Source organism: Semicossyphus pulcher, unplaced genomic scaffold (assembly GCF_022749685.1).
Source record: "Semicossyphus pulcher isolate SPU_LCO1_2020_fin unplaced genomic scaffold, fSemPul1.0.p SCAF_2, whole genome shotgun sequence".
In the NCBI taxonomy this organism is placed as follows: Eukaryota; Metazoa; Chordata; class Actinopteri; order Labriformes; family Labridae; genus Semicossyphus; species Semicossyphus pulcher.
Window position 1 is genome coordinate 35,652,438 of NW_027211693.1, and position 21,728 is coordinate 35,674,165.

General features: G+C 40.7%; 1 protein-coding gene across 6 annotated transcripts in view; it reads left to right on the top strand.

Annotated features, from left to right (window-relative positions):
• The window catches only part of fam199x (family with sequence similarity 199, X-linked), a 48,552-nt gene that overhangs the window by 1,711 nt on the left and 25,113 nt on the right, over nt 1-21,728 (top strand). For 2 of the 6 annotated variants that reach the window (XM_069670525.1, XM_069670530.1), the window contains exons 2-4: nt 388-462; nt 1,566-1,659; nt 12,578-12,756. In XM_069670525.1, the coding sequence (XP_069526626.1) occupies nt 1,645-1,659; nt 12,578-12,756 (194 nt within the window). In that variant the 5' untranslated portion in view covers nt 388-462; nt 1,566-1,644. Of the gene's footprint in view, nt 1-387; nt 463-1,540; nt 1,670-2,857; nt 2,940-12,577; nt 12,757-21,728 lie in introns of those variants that run through there. The other 4 variants (XM_069670528.1, XM_069670526.1, XM_069670529.1 and 1 more) reach the window with 4 other exon arrangements.

Sequence of the window (21,728 nt, forward strand, 5' to 3'; positions counted from 1 at the left end):
ACATTTATCATGTCCCCCCCTGTGTTTTGAAAGGCCCCATTGGCATAAAATCTGCCCTTAATCAGCACCTGCAGGGAGGGGACAGTGCCATTTCTGTCCAACACGTGCCGTCGCTGAGGCGTGAGCGCTTCAATTAATTCAAAATGGACTTGTCTGTCAAAACGAAACTATGTATCAGCTCACTGCCTTTCGTTTTAATGCCCTTTCATCAATCATCCTGTAAACAACATGTGCAGACATTGTGTTTTTCTTTTAAAGGTCCCATATTATGCAAAATTCACTTTGGAATGGTTTTCTAACAATAATATGCGCCCCCTGCCTGTCTACAAACCCCCCCGAAATGAGAAAAGTGTATCCTCTCCCTCTCTTGCTTGCTCCACTTTTCAGAAAATGTGTGCTGAAACAGCCCGATTGCAGCTTTTCCCTACATGACGTCAAGAAGGGCAATAACACCTCCTCCAGGTCGGTGACCCCGCCCCAGATAAATGTTTGGTCTGCCCCCTGAAACTTCCTCGCGGGCGCTATTTTTTTCCTCTCGCAAACGCTGCTCCGGTAAAATAAACATGGCGAAGGTACGGGCAAAGCACGGCAGTTGCGCTGTTGTTGGCTGCACAAACGAGCACAGGAGTCTATTTTTACCTCCTTCGTCTGAAGTTATGTTGCTTTACTGTATAGGCCTACCAAGCGTGATAGCCTGTTGAATGTGGTTTTAGCATAGCAGCTAACGTAAGTTACTGTTGGTAACATAGTTTCCTTATACTATGTTAAAACCTGTTACCACTCTACGGCCCGCCGGCAGGCCGTTATCGCGATTACTACAACATTTGCCCTGCAGCTACGATGATAACTTTATGTTGCCACTCATGTGTCACATCGTTGGAAAGCTACGATCAAACTCAAGATTAAAATTAGTTTAGAAACAAGTTGATCCTTTGAAACTGGAAACTGGATTAGGATCTAAGATTCCCTTTGGCCAGTCCTCTTCTGCCTAGAAGAGTCTGGGCCCGTGATCCATTGCTTAGAGGTCAAAAAGCGGTCTGAGGACAATCCTCTGCAAGCATCATCAGCTGGATTGTTCTTTGAATTCACTTATCTCCACTGTGAGATGTCTGTAGCTCCCCTTTTGATAGCCACTCGATTTGCCACAAAAGTGTCTCACTCAGGATGTACTTTAGTGCCGTCATGCTGTCCATCCAAAGAATAGAATTTTCCAACTGAAATGAAAGCTCCTCCTTCAGCATTTTATCAACACGAACCGCTAACACAGCAGCCGTGTGTTCAAGTCAAGTGTTTCTGGGGCATTATTTTTTTTTTTTAATGTTTTAAATTTCTAGGAAGTTGTTTGGTGGATAAAGTCATTCACAAGGCTCCTTTACGCGGTTCCTGCTTTATTTACTTTATAAAAAAACGTAGTCTTAAGTCTCAAGTATGCCATAACCTACATTATGTTAAACATGAATTAATAATAACAGGTTATGGATGTAACTCAAGTGCAATCTCTCTCTCTCTCTCTGTCCTCTCTCCGTCCCGGCTCATACAGTTGTTTTTGCTGTGTGTTAACGAAGGTCCCGTTTCTAATGTAAAAAGATCGTTTTCTGGCAAAACCAACCCCCGACACCTGTAAAACAAAGACCCCAAACTACCATGGCAAACAGCCAGGTAAAGTGAAGTGAGTGATGAATATATTATTTACCTGTATTAATTATTGTATATAGTTGAGCAGCTGCCTGTTCATTCATTCCTGTACATATTAAATCTAAATTACTTTTATTGGGGCGGCTGTGGCTCAGTGGTAGAGTCGGTCGTCTTTCAATCGGAAAGTCGGAGGCTCGATCCCCAGCTCCGTCAGGCTACATGTCGAAGTGTTCTTGGGCAAGACACTGAACCCCAAATTGCTCCCGGTGGCATAGCCAACGGGCATGAACGTGATAACTGATTGACAGCAGCCTCTGCCATCAGTGTGTGAATGGGCGAATGTGACGTAGTGTAAAAGCAGCTTTGAATGGTAGCAAAGACTAGGAAAACGCTACACAAGTACAGTCCATTTAACATTTACAGCCATAAAACTATTTTTCTATTGCTTGTGATTGTTACTGTTACTACATTTAATGTTTACGTTAACTGTTGTTACTGCAGGGCTGTCACTTTTTGATCGAAATTCGATATATTGTTCGAACCTGGTAAAATATTAGTAGGTCGATACTGTAATTATGTCATCAAATTCAAAATTGAAGCACAGCAGATAATGCTAGCCCATGAACAAATTAGTAATCTGTTTTCCAGAGTCCCAGAATGCTATCACCTTTAAAGTAGTGTGCCTTGTATTCCAACAGATGGCGATAATCAATGGCTGCAACGAACCAATGGAGGAAACTAACGAGCCAAGCCGTTGTTAACCAGAAAGCACAGGGGAGACTTAATGTTGTTTTGCTCTGGGGCCAAAGCTGTAGCTAGCTTTGGGGCTGACTCCTGTCACTTTAATACACCAGCAGCATGCAGCAGGCAAGACACGGGAACGCAGCTTGAGTCTTGAGGAGTTCCAGGCTTTATTATGCACTAACACAGCCTAAACTGTACATTAGTTTTGTTGAATACAGCTACCAATCACTCTTTTCTCTGATCTTCAGCTGCTCCGGTCCCCAACACTTCACGTAACTCATGCACACCGACTGTATAGATAGACAACGCGTCTCCATCTGCTCCCATTGTACGAAACTGATGCCAAAATAGCCCCTGTGATAGGCGCTGCCATCTTGCGATGGTGACATTATATGGAGCCAGAGACTGCACAGTAGAGGTCGGCGAGTGAAGCGGCCTTAGCCACTTCAGCTAACCCAAACACACACTTAACTTACCGAAAAAACAGCAAGGATCCTGCACGCCGGCGTGTTTAACAGCAGAACACCTTCTCTGTGTTGGTCTGAGGTTAACGTTCACAGGTATGGAAAGTTCATCAGCATCAAGTAACTAATTAAAAATTAACTTGTCAGGAAAATGAACACTTGGACGTAAATCAGCATGACAGTAAGTAGCTATAATGACAGAAACCATGTTTGAGAAAAAGTTATCAGGCTTAGGGGGCGCCCGGAATGTTTTGGCTTCACTTTTAGGGAGCTGTCATGTCGTCCATCTTTTTATACAGTCTATGGTGCACACACACTTCCGTTCTCTCTCACTCGCTCTACCACCCCACTCCCATGCACCTAGCTGTTCCCAAAACCGAGCTATGCTTCCAGTAAAGATCGTGCTACAGAACTGATCATGTTAACACAAACGCACCTCAGAAGCGCTGTATACCACTACGTACTAGGGCTGTGAATTGACAGGGACCTCCCAATTCGATGCTATCCAGATACTTGGGTGCCGATTTGATATGTATTGTGATTCTTTAAGAAATGCGATTCAATATTACGATTTTTTTTTCTTTTTTAACACAAGACCATTAAAGACACTTGAATCATACTTTAAGAGCCAATGCATATCCAAAAACAATGCACATCAAAGAGTTTTATTTCAGGCCTACATAAAAAAGTTGCATAATTAAAGAAAGGACAATTCTCTCTTTAAATATGCACTGTTCAAATTTAAATTTGGTACATAACAGCATAACAGCTAATGTGTTCATTTACACAGTTAAAATCAAAGTAGTTTAAAATAAAAATAAAATAAAATAGTTTTCATCTACATAGGTCAAAACCAGAGGCAAATCATTTCAGTATCCTGTTTGTCGTTTTATAAAACCTCTTCATGCACTCCTTGTAGTCCAAGGCCTCCTGGTCTGGTCCCTCTATGGCCACCTTGCAACACACATCCAAGTGCCTTGCCTTTAATCCGTTACACAGGGGTGTCTTAACCCTAACAAAACAACAAATCATGCGTAAGGAAATTGATCGCCTTTAATCCGTTACACAGGGGTGTCTTAACCATGACAAAACAACAAATCATGCAAAAGGAATGATTTGGAAACTAGATACCCTCGTCTTGAGGCCTCGCCATCACTGGTCCCTCCCATTTCTTGTGCTTGTATACTAGTTACAGAGCTGACAAATCCACTGTATCCTGTCAGTGACAAAGTAATATTTTTTAACTACCAGTAATGATCAGATGATGTCTGCAATTCTCATGCTCATAAACTCGCTTTGAAAAGTAACTGCTTATTTTTATATTTCGAGACGTAATGGTGAAGCTGGAAACGTTACACTGGTCGGATGTTACGTTAAGGAAATTTTAATAAGAAACTGGACGTGCTTAGATGCAAAAGAAACAATTCACATGTTTAAAGAAACACAAAATATCAAAGCATTGCCTTAAAACTGAACTGATTATGATACAGCGGCACCACCACATCCGCATAATGCCGGAATTGCAGTTAGAAATGTCAAATGTATTAAATGCTAAATGATCCGGCCTACAGCGTAAATATAGATTCAGGAGGAGCTCAGTCCTCCAAAGTCCTCCCCACAGAGGAGGCTATCATACGCGCGCAGACTAGTAACCACAGCAACTGAAGGAGCCAGATATACACTTTGTAAAAACTTGAAATGACAACAACCACAGTTGTTGTCTTAAACCACCAACGCTATCGAAGCAGATACACGTCAAACCAGCGGAAATCAGTGTTTTTGCTGTGAACAGTAATCTACAGCTAATTCTATTTAGCAAAACCACCAGCTATTAGTTTGCTAACAGCGCCAGCTAAGCAGTATCTCACAGATTTTTAGCCTTGAGAGCACAGGCACACAGAACAATCAGGAGAAGGTCATTACCTAAGTAATTACCTGTCGAGCAGGACTGTTCAGCATCGCTTTTTAATCCTCTCAGGTCCCTTAGCTCTCTCCACCTCGGAAATGCCGCTCCTATGTTTACTCTGGTTTCATTTCTGTCTCAGTCCAACTCTTTCTTTTTAGCTTGCTTTTCCTCATTTCTCTTCTTTGGTTTAACCGTCTTTGTAGTGTAAGCCTAGTTGGCAGTTGGAGGGATGGGCAGTTTTTTTCATTCATGGTGGTTGTTTTTAAGCCTTTGATGACACAAAGCGGCTGACGCTGCGCACACTGAAGAAATTGCGCTTGACCGTGTGAGCATGCGTGGAGTAGTGGTGTTGAGCCTGAGAGACTGCTCGGCTCTGATTGGTTGTTGTGTTTCTTACGAATGCCCTTAGGACCAGTAGGAGGAGCCAGAGGAACGTGATTGCTTCACAGATTCTCTCTCTCATGTACTACTGCATGTTTAAAGTGACAGTTTGAGCAAATATGACACAAAGTTAGTTTTAATAATGTTACCTACTACAGCTCTTCCACACTCATACTACGTACCCAATATTTAGTAGTTGTCTTTGCCAAGAAGTTTATTGGGCGGGGGGGGGGGGGGGCGGGGGTGTCGATATAATTTAAAAAAAATCCTTATCATGTTGAATTCTTTCAAACCTGATTTTTGGGAAAAGTGACACAGCCCTTAACCCCACTTACAACCCAGCTTCCAGAGGCGCATTATCAGACACCCTACTAAAGACATTGCAATGTTGGTATCGAAAAAATCCTAACGATACCCATCTCTAGCCTATGAGGCTATGCCTCTGGTAGCAGTTTGTGGCTCAGTATCCTTCCTGAGGACACTACAAAATGCTGTCTGGAGTAGTGGGGATTGAACTGTCCATCTTTTTATGACTTGATCTATGAGTAGATCCAATTAATGGTGCTCTGAGCAACATACAGAACTCCTCGAGCACTTTGGGTGCACAAGTTAATCTGCTAGAGCAGCGTGTTGGTGCTAATGGGGAAAATATGCAGGAGTATGTCACTCGGGTTCAACAGCTTGAGAAAGACAGCTCCTACCTGATGGACAAAGTCGATGATTTGGAGAACTGTTCCCAAGGCTCTAATCTCCACATTGTTGGAATCTAAAGAGTCCACTGAAGGGAACATCATCTTCGATGTCCCGGCTAGCGATGTAACGATAAACTCAACTCACGATTCGATACAAATCCCTATACTGGGATCACGATACAATTTACTCACAATACAATTTTCTCATATTTATAAAGAAATATCCTTTTTAATCTTGAGGTTGTATAGTTTATTTATTGTGATGTAAAAAAAACAGGAAAGTATAGCCTATATGGCAGTGTGCCATAATGCTCATACAATTAACAAGAAAAAATGCGTTCTGCTATTTGGGAGTTTTAACTCTGTTATCTTCAAACAAAATAAATCCTCCTCCCTACTTTTACCACTCTTGGTCCACCAACCCCGACATTAGCATAAAAGAGTTCAGGTGGAGCGACACGTTTCTTTGTATAAAATACATACAAACAGACAGACCTGTGGGCTGCAGTCGTGTTAAATACGGCATTTCATCTACCGTTTCTAACGGCTTTCAAATGTATGTTTAATCAGCATGAGAAGCCCGGTGACAGTCACATTTGGAAATCACCTATTAGCCACCACGGAACGGAGCTGCTGACATCAGAGATAGTGTCGGCAGGATGATCAAGGCGCAGTTACACAGAGTGGCTTATAAGTGAGTGTACTCCCGTTGACAGCAGCACAGTTCACGGACCCTCCGCAGTTCCTTAGCCATCGCCTCCTACCGGCTCTGCAGCCCCTGTATTTCCTTCTTAGCTCCTTGTGGGATTTCAGGTCTCTCACCAGCCACGCCGCTGTGTCGGAGTTCCATAAGCTGATCCCTGGTGTAAACAATGGACCCGTAACTTGTCTCTGCCAGGACGGGAATCGGGACCGATAAAAGTAGCCTACTCCAAACATGTCAAAAACAAGAAAGTGCACAGTCACATCTTATTGGATGGTCAGATTCCTTAGCTCGTTCTCACCACCATCTTCTAGATTCATTTTGTCGTTTTATTTGTCCATAGTAAGGACACTAAGGCAATGTAAGGTTTCCTCAATGAACTTTTCTCACACTGTCATGTGAGTCACATGTGTCACACTGCCCCGGTGTCTCAGACTCGCTCTCACATGGGTTTGTTTTGGCCAGTTACTGCCGCTCTGCCTCACGTGGTATAACGCCGTGTTGTCATTTGTTGAGGAACAAAGGGGGAGAGCTTGTTTTGATGCAGCTGATGTCCCGAATGAAAATGTGGCAGAATCGTTGTCATTTAGAAATGAGATTGCGTAGAAGTATGACTCAAGCTGTGATTTTATTTCAGTTAATCATGTGGCCCTAATCAGATCCATATCAACCCTTTGTATGCAGTGCTTGACAGTAACATCCACCAAATGCGTGTAGAATTGGGCAGTGGCAGGTAACTCAATCACTCTTACTAGCCACTCTGGCGGGTGGCATTCTATTTTTCTTCAGTAAGGTGACTGTTTTTAATACGGGACGATCCAGAACCGACAAGAGGGAGAGACAGCGCAGGCGAGAGAGATGATCCAGAGTGTGATCTATGAACAGTTTACCAGAGTTTATAATCATGTGATCCAGCAGAGGATCACGCAAAAGATTGCGCCAAACATTGGACTAAACACATGCTGATCACTACCGAGAGTGATCTCAAGTGAGAGGCTTATGTCTGGGCAGAGAAAGCTTTAGAAAGTGTGTAATTGTTTATTGTGAATTTGCTGCTTTTTGTTTTAGTGATTGTGGACCGCCATGTCCTGCTCATGTGTTTCATGACGCTGCTGTGTTGTTCAACTAAGCTCCGCAGTAAAGATCAGTAAGCTGCCATTATCAGTTAAAAATCCAGTTACAGATACTTTGTCTTACCGGGGCCAGTAGGAAGTGCTTTGTTTTGTCTTTCTCCTCCCTTTGTACTAACCTACACACATACGCACTCACACACACCCGCTGCGGTATCCAACACACACCTTTGAGGGTACAGATCGCGTGCAGGACAAAGCTTAGCTTTATCATTGCCATCTTGTTGAGTTTACCAGGCACGACCACACACAATTTCTTTGTTCAATTCACGAGGGCTTACTCCGCCATTTTGAAAACACAACCTTTGTGGTAGAACCGCCATCCTGTACTCTCACACACACGCCTCTGCTTTATGCTTTGTAGCTAGCTGCTTTTAGTTAGGTTAGGTTATTTGTTGAATTAAGTGTTATTAATTGTGATTGGTGCTGCTTTGTTTAATAACTTCTATTTATAATTTAAAGAGCAGTTCTTTGTGATTAATTGTGTATTTACATTGTATAGCTGGTTGCGAAGGTCAGTGCTTTCATACCTTCCTTTTTACTTTTAAATGAAAATATTGATTATTTAATAACAATATTGATATTTAATTAGTGTAACACTGAGACAGATTTTTGTCTTTTTGTTTATTATTCCCTGATCCCAGGGTGGTTCCCTTCATCATAGTCATTTTGATTTATATTTTTTTTATTAATATCAATAGTCCTAATTATTAGTAATAATATTTTTCTTAATAACCAAATTGCTCCCAACCAATCCCAACAGCGCTTGGGCCTTTTCCATCAGCATGTGAATGAGTATGTGAATGTGTGAATGTGACAGGTAGTGTAAAAGCGTGTAATTATTGGTCCTTTTGGCAAAGGAATTACCGGCAAGGACGAGTCAGCAGCACCAGGCCCTCTCATTGATGCCACAAGCGCACGAGATACCTGAGGAGGCTTGAATTTCTGGAAAGTCCTCATCAGAGATTTCAGTCAAATATATCCCAATTCATATTCATTAATATTTGTTTAACGAACTGCACTCCCTCAGGGAGAGAGAGGGAGTACACATGCATATGGACAACGCGGACGTGGTGAAGAAAGTGGTCATTTGAGCACGAGACATTATGCCGCTGTATGCCTATTAATTTCAGTTTAGTGAAGTTTTTTTTTTACAACTCTATTTATTGCTTTTTTAGTTTATCCAGTGACATAGTCCAATATAAACAACAATACATGTATACACACACATCTCTCATAGCATTAATTACAGGAGGAAGGAAAGAAAAATATTTTGCTATATTATGTCACTGTCCATCTTTCATATGCCAAAAGCATATTCAATATATAATCACCATATGGAAAATGTAATGACACAGCATGAGCAGTAATATTCTAGTGAAGTTATTGAAGCCGAGTGCACCAGCTGGGCGTACGCCTGGGTGTAATGTTGCGTCTTACTTAGAGAGACAATGGCAGTGCGTCTCGTTGTTTTTGACGAGAGAGAGTCATCTGTGATCGGACAGTAAGTTGATTGAAAGGTTTCGTTTTGCCAAACAAGTCCTGTTTGAATTAATTGAACAGCTCTCTCCTCAGCTGCAGCATGTGTCGGACAGAAACGCGGTGCTGTCCCCGCCCTGCAGGTGCTGATTGAGCTCAGATTTTGTGACAGTAGGGCATTTCAGAACAGACAGAGGGAGAGATGATAAATGTACATCGGACCATGACATGCTTGATTATTATGTTTTAGCGAGTGGAGACGTGTTGATTGATAACAGTCACTGCTTTTCAAGTGTTGTGGACGTGCATCATAAGACTGGGCGCTGCTATGATCGTGTCAGTTGGGCTTACTGCACTCGTTGTAAATTCCAATCAAGAAGTCAGTCGTAGCGACACCGGACGTAAGAGATGAGACTTTTTTTTCCCGGCCAGCTGGTGAAATTGGCTCCTGAACTGTAGACGTGAGTCCTTGTTTACAGTGATCACAACAGTTAGCTGTATCATATATTAATTCTTGGACAAAATTATTGTAGGGACAATTCAGTAATTTCCCTACCCAATTCTACACGCTTGATATAGCCTGCCTATCAATTGTTTTTAAGCTAAATAAATGCAGGTAATATTTGACCGTTATTTCACCCAGTTGTCTGGAACATTGAAAGCTTCACGAGGACACGTGGCACAGATTTTTTTTGAACAGAACCCCTGCAGCCAGCAGTATCCACTTGTCACTCAAGTGACCCAGCTCCTATGATTTAAGGCTTAATATAATTAAAACAAATGTGTTATAAAAAAATTCACTCTTCGTACAGTTAACTTGAACGGTAAATTAACAAAACAGTTTTTTTGTAACAGGCTGTAAACATATTTCTGTTGTAAAAAATGGGCATTTTCCCTATCAACTGTAATGTTATTTCTTGTTTTCTGGAGCCAGCCTCAAGTGGCCACTCGAGGAACTGCAGTTTTTTCCACTTACACACTGGCTTCATTTTTCAAAACTGGAGGTTGCCGCTTTGGTATGAGGCAACTGACTGAGTCGTTTTAGGCGGAGGCTGTATGAGGGCCTGCAGAGCACCAGTGTGAGAAAAATGAATTACATTTTTTTTTTTTTACTTTAAACTATGCTACTAAGACACTCCAAAAGATAGCTAGATAGCTAACATAATATATATATATATATATATATATATATATATATATATATATATATATATTATGAATCGTTCATGAAATCAGCACACAGAACTCTAATAAACATAAGATCCTGTCCGATCCTGACGGTGTGTCTGGAGTTTTAAGTAATTAAAGAGTTACGTGGCTGTGCCTCGTGCTTAAATGTGCGTGCTTAAACATTAAATCAATCAGTTTGTCTACTGGTTTTGGTGAAGAAATAGCAGCATGTCGACATGCTGTGGGGTTAGTCTGGTGCGCACTCTGCTGACTATGATACCCGCCGCAGAGAATATCCGCTCAGACGGAACTGATGTCCCACGAGCAGAGATATACAACAAGGCTTTGTTTTTCCTGTTTTGTTTTTTTTTACTGTTAAACTGCTCGTTTCATTTTGCTCTCCTCTCTCTCAGCTAATGACAACTAAGCACCGGCCACTTCATTAGGTACACCTGTACAATCTAATGCAATTCAATACAACAGCACTAATGCGGCTCAGTACAGCCCCACCAATTATGACATTGATGCTGAAATATCATTGGATTAACACCTCTATGATAGCTTAGAAAAAAGCCCGTACATTACAGGAAACATAAAAGCAAATCTTACGGCTAAGATGGTGTATTGGATTCCATTAGATTAGTGTATGTATACTGTATATATCAGCGGTCCCCAAATGGCGGACCGCGGTCCGGGTCCGGAGACGATGGCAGTTGGGTCCGGATAGTTTTGACAAGCGCATCAATTTTAACCTGCGCAGCTTTTTTGTCTTTGCGGTAGTGATTTGGGGGTCCAAGAAACTCGCAGATCAATGAATTTGTTGAAAATCATCACACGTGATGCTACTCAGCCAATCAAATCTGTCACTCACATTGTGACTGACCCGGTGGGTGTGTGAGAATACAGATACAGACTGAAGAGCCAGCCGACAAGAGAGTTACAGAGACACAGTGGGAGAAAATTAGTGAGTTAGGGAAAAGTAGACATGGCGTGCTCTAAAATGAGAGCAGTAGAGAAAACCGAGCTTCTAAGACTGGACAGACTCGTATATGTTCCGTGACTGTGGCGATTATTGAACGCGTACATTGTCTGACACTGTCACTCCGTTTGTCTCCGTTAACAGAGACTCCAGGCTGCAGTTTAGTTCAAACTCTTCACTCATAAACCTGAGAGTTACACAGAGCTACATCAGGCTTCATCATCATGACTAGTTTTCCTGATATTTCCGCAGTTCTGTTCTCATATGTTCCGGTATGTGCCCTCTCTCCCCCTTCCTCTCGCTCTCTCCAGCAGTCCGTCAGTGTACAGTGCATTTAAATGTTATTTATTTCATAGTCATTGCCTGTTTTAAAACTCACTATGACTCACCATGAGAAAAAGTCTAACTGCAGCTGCTTTTTCGGCAAAACATAAAATAAAATTTGGCAAACATAAATTAAAATATAAAGTTAATCCCCTTATTATGGTCAAATCTTGATCATTCTGTCAGGAGGCAGAGAGATAGCAGCTTAAGTGAAGAGGTAAAGCTGTCTCTGTCTTTCATTTGATTTCTGCATGGACAACATTATACAACCAGTAGTACCAGACATTAGTTCAGTTCAGTTCAGTTCAGGAAACTTTATTTATCCCATACGGGCAATTCAGTTTACAGCTCCCAGTTCAATAAAGTTAGAAAAAAAAAGAAAAATTATTATTTGTTTTCATTTACAAATAAAGAACTTCCATCACAAACTGGGGAATAAAATAAACCAAAAATACAGGAAATAAAGGTTTTGACACTCAAAATTTCCTGGGGGAGACCCCCCAGACCCCCCAACATACAAACACACACTATATTTCCTTACCAATATTGAAGTATTCATTATTATTATTGTTAAATTATGAGAGCTCTGTGTAATAGTTATTAGCGTTGGTGTAAAAACTGTTTATCTTAATTGTATTTTCTTTATTTGATTTGACAGATGTTCAAAATGTATAAATGTATGGTACTGAATGACAACGCAGGTCAGACATTATGATGTTCCGGACCTTTGCCTGAGAAAAAAAATCTCTAACGGGACCTCTTTCAAGTTTAATGGAGTACCCCTGGTATATATAAAGTCAAAGGCAGATGGCACCCTCTGCTGTTTAAAAAATGGTTTTGCAATGTATGTTTTAGCTTACGAATTTGAATCGTCCCTTATGTGTCCATTTTCAACTGTCTTGAGAGGTACTGTTAAATCCCTACTGCACTGTAATGGATGTCTAATCTTTGCCTCTTTTTTTTATGTCAGGTACTTTCAGCTATGTCTGAATCTCTGTATGAGAAGTTTTTAGCTCCGGAGGAGCCTTTCCCTCTACTGTCCCAAAGAGCCAACCTCAGTGATGTGGGAACTCTGGATGTCAGTGACTTTGGCTGTCAGCTCTCATCTTGTCACAGAACAGATCATCTGCACCGCTTCCATAGTAACAGGCAAGTAAAGAAAGAGTATTTGTGTGTGTGTGTGTGTGTGTGTGTGTGTGTGTGTGTGTGTGTGTGTGTGTGTGTGTGTGTGTGTGTGTGTGTGTGTGTGTGTGTGTGTGGTGTGGTGTGTTGTGTTGTGTTGTGTGTGTGTTCGAAATTGCAAGTAAGGTATTTACAAAGGTTAGTTGTAAAAACAATTATTATTTTCTTTCCAACATCCACAATTATCATCAAACGACGGAGGACAACCAACCTTTGGTTCTGTTTTACACATTTTCCAAACATACAGCTTGCGATTGAACTAGGGTTGGCGAAAAAACAATAACGATAATTTGTTGCAATATAATTTATCTCATTAGAAAAATAACAGATGTTCAATAAAAGTTTGATATATTTAAACCTTTAATTACACCACCCAAACACCAGAAAAGGGGGCGCTAATGCGCCTCAAATACTAGTTACCAACCGCCATGAAAGAGGAGAAGAAGAAGAAGACAACAATGAACAGCCAATCATGTCACAGGGATAGAGGTAGGCAGGCAAGCTTGCAGATTTTTGGAGCAGAATTGAAATAAAGAATAGAAAGCGCAGTGCCTACCAGTTCAAAGCAGGGCGAAAACATTGTCAACAAGAACAGGCAACTCAACTTAGGTAGTTTGGAGTTTTGACTCACGCAGTCAAGTTGTTCACTTGGGTGCATGCCGGCTGCGGCCTCAGCTGGGCTGACAGCCCTGTCTTTCGACATAAGTTTTACCTTAAAATAAAACCTAAGCAGTGATACAACCGAGCTCATTGGCACCAAATTCACCCTAACAAAATCTGACCGCTTTTCCCTTACCATTGATAACTCCTCAGTTTCTCCCTCCCCTCAGGTTAAGAGTCTGGGTCTTATCCTAGACAGCACACTATCATTCCAAGCTCACATCAGTAATGTCACTCGGTCTGCATACTTCCATCTAACATTAACCAATAAAATTAATCGCCTCCGCTCATCCCTCACACCCAACAGCACCTCCATTCTCGTTCACACCCTGGTTAAATCCCACATTGATTACTTCAGTTCCCTTCTCTTCAGACTCTCTCTCAAGTCCCTCCATAAATTTCAACTGGTCCAGAACTCTGCCGCTCGCATCATCACCAGAACCCCCTCCATTAATCACATCACTCCTGTCCTTCAGCAGCTTCACTGGCTACCGGTCAAATATCGCATCAATTTCAAGATTCTGCTCCTCACTTTTAAGGCCATCCTCAACACAAATCCTCTGTATCTCTCTGAACTCCTGCACATCAACATACCCACCTGCACTCTCAGGTCTTCTTCTTCCATTCACCTCAATGCACCACTCGCCTGCCTGACCACCATGCTGTTAATACTTAAAACTTAATACTCCAAAAGGATTTTCCATTTTTTCAAAACACTTATCAATTTCACACTCCATGTCACTTTTCATAGGCTCCTGTAAAGACAGTCTTTTTTTCACAGATTCTTTTGCCTGATTGTAAATGTCGTCAACAATTTCTTCCATGGAAATTACCAAAGAGTTAATGGTTGTTTCACCTACACCTGCCACTTTAAGTTCGGCTACTGTTGCAGCACAACTGTCATCAAGACTCTTATTTAGAAGGACTGAGTCTGAGGGGGAACTTCTTGATGACAAGTCATCAAAATGACTTTCTGATACATCTTCAGTTGTAGAGGGGCCTTCACCAGGATCAGAACAACGTTCATGTGCTTTATTCAGATGCTTTCTAAACCCAGAAAAGGTGCCATAAATTTGTGAACAACCAGCCTGACCGCATTTAAGGCGAAGTTTCTTTCCTGAACAAAGTCCGTGGATCAATTTTAAGTGTTTTGTCAGGGAATTAGCATTTACCTGAGGGCTTTTGCAAATAAAACAGAACATCTCGGTATCCACTCAATCAGCATTAAGCTCCAAATCAAGTCTCAGCATCAACTCAATGCAGCACCCGAGCCCTCAACTCTGCGACCCTAGGTTTTACCTTAGTAGTACCAACATCTATTTCATATATGGTGGTTTGCAGGAAGTTGTACACATTAACCAGATCCTGGTTGTATGAGGTACCGAAGACAAAGTCAGCTTTGAAAAGCTCATCAAAACAGGCAAGAGAGTCTGGTGACTTACATGGTATTGCATGTTTGTCAATCACAATGAAGTAATTGTGAATCATACTCCTTTGGGTCCCCACGGCAAGCAGATAGGGTTGAAGCCTTTCCTTGATGCAGTCCAGATGCCCCTGGATGCTGGTCGCAGACTCTACACAAGAACTGTAATTAGTCTGCTATTAAGTCACAGTTTGCAAACAGTTTGACAAAATGTCTTTAAAATACATTAATAAACATGATCTTACCACGATTTCTGATAAAATTTACTTTTACTAATAAAAGGTTTAACATGATAAGGAATGGAGACAGAGCAGTAATCTTAGTTTTAATTTTATGTAACTGTAACCTCACCTTAATGAACTTCACTAGATGGTCACAGGCTTCTCTGGCTGAGATCTTTCCCGGTCTCTTGCGGCCATGAGGTGAAGGGGGCAGGAGGTGTACAAGAACCAAAACGGATGACACAAATGTTCACATTTGAAAAAATATTCAGTCAAAGCTAACGGTCATTCCTTTTGCTTTCAAAAAACAATTTTCACTTGCATTAGTATAATACTTTTATTTAAGCGTACCATTTTCCACTTCTGTTGTGGACTCAGCATTTTGAAGCAGATCTTGAAGTTCACCCGTCTGTGTGAGGCCATGGCTTTGTTCAAGGACTTTCTGCTTGTAGACAGTTGGCCACTTCTCCAGGAACTTTGTAGAGGTGACATCACCGAACATCAGTCTGAAATCCTGCTCAATCTGCAGACAAAATGGAACAAGTCAAGAAAGAACAGTTAATATTACGGTGTGGCACTATCATAAGATTTTATCTTAATCTTAGGTTGATGTAGAACATGTAGTCATGGTAAGACAGTTGTGGATCCACATACCATTCCTGCTATGTCTAGGAATCTTGGAAATGCTGTGAATATTTCAGGACTTCACTGGGTCATGAACCATCTTTTGGCGATAAGTGAAGGTCTGCTTCATCTTCTCCTTGACAATTGCTTCATCAGCTGTATGCTTCATCAGAGCAATGGCCTCACTGCACATGCCTTCTGTGGCTAGCCAGTTTTCATCTCTGAAGGGGTCTCGATCAGCTTTTGGACCACCTGTTAGAGTGGAAGAACTTTTACTGATTACTGGGTATGTCTGCTTTATACAAGTATATGACATTGTGTCCAAAGAAGCAGAATTTGTAGCAACAGATAATTAAAAAGTATATGACTAAAAAACATTTAATACATGTGTAAGGTGTCATAAGAAACTTAAAGTCTAAACACAATGAAAAACCACATACCCGTTAGTGACTGACGGATAGTCTTCTTTTGTCCTTCTGATGCTACCTTCTGGACAAATTTTAGTCTCCATGCCAGATATCCACTCCCATCTTCTGCATTGTAGTAATGCTCCTAAAAAGAGTATTAAGAGGTTTTAAACCTCTCTATCCTTAAACAGCAACAAAACCCCCAGACCACTTTTTTTCAGCTGAAAACCAATGAATAAATGCTACATCTGTGCTAGTGGTTTAACCTGATACAGTTCTGAACTGTTGTCTACAGGAGACTCTGGCGATAAGTCCTCGACTTCAAACCACATTTCTGTCTCCAAAGTGTCCTTGCTGCTTCCCCAGTCCATGTTTATGGCTAAAAACCTAGCAAAACCAACTAATCAGTAAGTGTGTGTGTTTATGATGTTTGTATGGTGTTGCGGTGCGTGAGTGGGAGTGTGTTATCCACCGCTTAGAGTGACAGGAGAGTAGGGGAGGACTCTGCAGCTCATGTCGCTTCATATGGATGTAGTAAAGTTTAAAAAACTATGATAACAAACGTGTTTTTTTCCATCTCTTAAGGGACATAAAGTATGCGTAGCACCCCTAAGTCCTTACTAAAACAGGAGTCTCTCTCCAGTGCAGCACGTTTGACGCACTGTCAGGCAGCAGGATCGTATTAGTGATAGTATAGATGTATAATTTTAACATTCTTACTGGTCTAAATCAATATTTTTAGAGTTTTCCATCTTTGCAGTTTTGTATTAAAAATGATTAAAGGCCCGTCTAGTATAGATGCCTGTCCCAAATAAAGGCAGTGTAGGTTTATAGAGCAAAGTAAATAAAAGCCTGGGCTATTAAAGTTTTATGGTATTTGCACATAGATGAAGAATTGCTCATTCAAGGTCTACAAGCCTGTCCCTTAGCAGATTGCAGATCAAAACTAAACTGGGCTTTATTACAACCAGAGCTGAGCTTAGGAGAGATGGCAGGCATACAGTAATGCTGACACATCTTTAGTTTGACTAATAATCATCCAAACATGAAAAAAATGTACATTGTAAACAAAAAACATGTAAAGGTTTGAGAGCCCCTGTAAAGGGGCCAGTGAATTAGGTTCAACTTAGTTTTTAGTGTACTTACATAGCCACGCTTGCTCCAGGGATCAGCAAGGTTTGGGAAGAAGGTAGTGATACCCTTTGCGTAGTCCTCTTTAACACGCCTTGAAGGACTTGTCCTACACACACAAACACACAATATTATTGGTATAAATTACACCATTTGTCAGAAGAGGGATGTTGTATTGTATAAGGTCAAGCCGAAAATAAGTATTAGGGGGAAAGGTATGCATTGATTAATTGACAACTTACCCATGTTCACTTGTCATATGTGCAACCAAAATCTTCACCAAATCACGTCTTCTGCTATCTGTTAGACTTTTTGCCCGAGCATACTCATTCATGATTCTCTCTCCCCCAGGTTTGTTCTTCAGAATGTCTTCAATCATCTAAGTAGGAGATATATATTTATTAGTACATTGCAACATCTTCCACTAATAAATAGTTTTAATAGTAGTTAGTTTCAATAAAAATTTTGGCATTTGCTTAATCTTCATGAAAGCTTATAAGGAAATCTGCAGAGCCTACTTGAGCCAGACTTGTATCCTCAGCTCTATCTCTTGTAGAAGGACTCGGCTGCAATATAATCGTGTCATCAGACTCCCCCTCATTGTCTCCACTGGAGCTTGCAAAGGAGCTGTTTGTAGGGGAGCTAAATGAATCTATAAAATAATGTTAGCATTTAGCTGGTGTGAACAACAGTTTATCATATATATGCATATCTGCTTGTCTTAAGTATTCAGAACATGTCAGTCAAGCCAGCACTGTATGGATGAATATAAAGCTTTAAGCTAATAAAACAACTCACTATCAGGATTTGGACCATGGGGTAAACAAATCTCCAGCACACCAAGGTCTTGTTTTTTTAGAAGGAACTCAAACACCTCCTCGTCAACTTCAGTGTTTGTTTAATCATAGACTTTTAATTCCAAGTTTCTTGGCAACTGTTAAGAGGAAATATGATAGCACAAGCTCACTGATGACTCTGTTGTAAAAACAAGAAGGAAATCAAGAAGACATCTGTAATTGAACATAGTAACCCCAAAACTAATTTAGTGCTCCTTTCCAAGCTAATTCCTGTTGTATGCAGTCTGTGGTGGCTGCCGGTCAAACAATTATAGCAAAGCAATTAAAATCCCAAGTATGTCCATCAATAGATTAATATGTGAAATCAGTAACATTTTTCACTCACCGCAATCCAGAAAGGGTTTGAAGGTCAACTGCCCATCATAACAAATGTACTTCTGATGATCTCTGTATTTTACTCGTACAGCGTGCATCCTTGATGACAAGAAATAAATCATTTCAAGTGCATCATCACAAATACGCGGCAATTTAGTATTATAACTGTTAAGTTAAAATATAGGCTATAAAACAACTCCAATTCCAATGTACATTACCACTGTAACCACTAACATTAATATCATAGTAAAACACATTACATTCTTGATGTTATAAAATTAAAAATACAAAATAAATGCAAAAAATAAGCTCAATTTGTGCCCTAGGGGAGTGATACAAACTTTTTAACAGTCATATATATCACTCACTTTACATTTCTGCCCTGGAAAATGTAAACAAAGGCAGCATGCACCAGTAGTACACATTAAGAAGAACTTTATAGAAATAATCAATCTTGTTTCTGATGGTCTGGTTTGCTTGTATAGCACATATAGAGTATCTGTTTCAAAACCAGAGAAAAAACTCCTCACAGGAGCTTTAACATTTACTGCTGACTTTAATGTTAGCAGTCAAAGCTGGCTACATATGATTAGTGAAGATAGGAAGGGGGAAAAAATATCCCCCTGCATAAGTCAGTGCCCCAGGTCGGCCACCTCAGTGAAAAAAGACTGGATCTACCCCTGCTTCTATCACTTTTGGTTCAGCGACTCTGATCCTCCATGAAAAAGCAGAGAGCGGTTTCTGAATTAAATAAATACAAACAGACCTGTGGGCTGCAGATGCGTTAATTATACGTTTTGTCTTCTACCATTTCTAACATGTTCAAATGTGTGTTTAACCAGTGTGTGATCAGCCTGATAACTGTAACTTTGGGAAACTAAACCTTACTGTATCCTTCCTGTCAGCACACATCCGTGGTGCACTGCGGGTGTAACGTTTGTTCCATTACCAGACCGGATCTGTAGCCAGAGCGTTAACGAGCACCGGGCATTCGCGCAAATGTTTTTTTTTCCCCCTTTGCGTGCGCTTGTCATGCCGCCCCCTGTCAAGATGCCGCCCATTACGCCAATACCTAAATCCGCCTTACTCCCTCACACTCACGCCACTTAAAGTGTTCAGCCAAGTGCACTACTCAACTCAGAGTAAAACACGTGCTGCACCACCAAGGGGGCAAAATGTAGTTTTTATGTTCTCCTTCAGCTAGTGAATATTCAAATTTCACCAGCCACTTAAAATACTTACTGGTTGTTGTTTTTTGTTTGTCTGGTGAGTTAAGTTACCAACAGCTTGCATATTTTGCCCTGGAAACCTAAATGATGGCAACCACCCTGTCAAACAGTAAAACACACGCATTGCGCCGATTACTCTTTGACCGCAAAATACTGTCTGTCTAAAGCGCTCTGCTCAGAGTCCCTGCTCTTAGTAAAGTCCGTTAGATACTTGTAAAAGCCAGTACTACTTTGTTGAGAATTGAATGTGTTTTAAACTGGCGTTAATACTTCCCATAAACCATTTAACATGATGTAACGCTATATTAGCTATAAGCTAGCATTAGCATCTGACGATAATTACAGTGTAGGCTTACTGCAGTATTCACCTAAATAGCTGTAATGTAGCTCAACAGTTTCATATAGTAGTAGAATAAAACTTACCCGGCATTTTATCGCGCATGAACTTGTGTCGTGTAAATCACTTCAGTTATTCCTCCGTCTGCTCGTCTTTCAGTTGTGAGAGAAGTCTCATGGCAGCAGAAACGAAACTTAAGGAACATTAGTGGGCGTGGTTATGCAGTTTACTCCAATAAAATGTATTCAGTATTTTTGTTCCAACTATTGCCTCTGAACCTGACAATTATACTCCAAAATGATTTAATATGACTCCTCCAGAGAAAAATAATGGTTACTCTGGAAAAAATACTCAAATTGTCCTGTGTAGTGACAAGGACACTAGCAGAACACAAAACTAAAGAAGAATCAGTCAGAAGGTATCAGGAGAGAGCAACTGTCTGTGGCCACCACATGCAAAACCATTCCCTTTTTGGGGGTTGTCTTGCTTTTGCCTCTCCATTGCACCTGTTGTCTCTTTAATTTGCACCACAGCAGGTTAAATTGATTCACAATCACTTGTGCTTCCTAAATGGATAGATTGATATCCCAGAAGTTTAACTGACTGTTATACTGTGACGATTAAGTGTTCCCTTAATTTTTTTTGAGCAGTGTATACATGTGCAAAATGGAACTTGTCTCTGATGGGGGAAAACACAATACTAGGGGGACAATGGATCACAAAACACACGGTTCAGATCATATCAAGGTTTTGAGTCATGTATCGGATCAGGTCGGTTATTTTGGATCAGCAAAAACAAAAAAAGAAAAGTATATTTATTATAACTTTCCCTCCCCAGATAACCATGTCTCACTGTTAATGTTAACAATACGATTCACGATGCATTTTCATGCATCTCAATGTAATGGACTACTTCACTTTTCCACCTTTTCAATATTAATTCAAGCAATTGAATTTTTATTTTGAAAGAGTTTTCGTTACCTACTGAGAAAAGTAACGCGTTAAATTACTTTTGCGTTACCAAAAATTTAAAATGACCCCTTTGTTTGGTTATATTGTCAGGATGGTGTGTAGCCTACTGTACGTCTACCTTTGAATTTATTGACCTTACTGTCATTGCAGCCTAGTTTACGGCCCATAATCTTTAACTCTGTAGCCTTATGACTGGAATGACAGACGCAAAAAAAAAGTCACCACCTGGTGACTAAGCAAATACGTAAGAGCCTTCCATTGAATAATTACTGCAGTGATTAATAAGTTTCAGCTGGCAACAAGTTATTTAACCCTAACTGATGCAGTGAGTAACAACCATGTCGAGAGACATATCCTGTGGTCGTGGAAAAGATGTTACTCTGTTTCAGAAGGGTGAAATTGTTGGCCTGCATCAAGCAAAGAAAAAAACGAAAGAGATTGCTGAAACTACTAAAATTGGGTTAAAAACTGTCCAGCGCATTATTAAAATCTGGAAGGATAGTGGTGAACCATCATCTTCAAGGAAGAAATGTGATTGGAAAAAAATCCTGATTGATCATGATTGGAGAACTTGTTTGGTGAAATCAAATCGTAAAAAATCAACAGTAGAAGTCACGGCTATGTTTAATAGTGAAAGTAAGAGCATTTCCACACGCACAATGCGAAAAGAACTCAAGGGATTGTGACTCAGAGCCGTTTCTTGCTATATGTGGACTATGCAGATGCATAGGGCCCCGCAGCCACTAGGGGGCCCCCCAAGCTG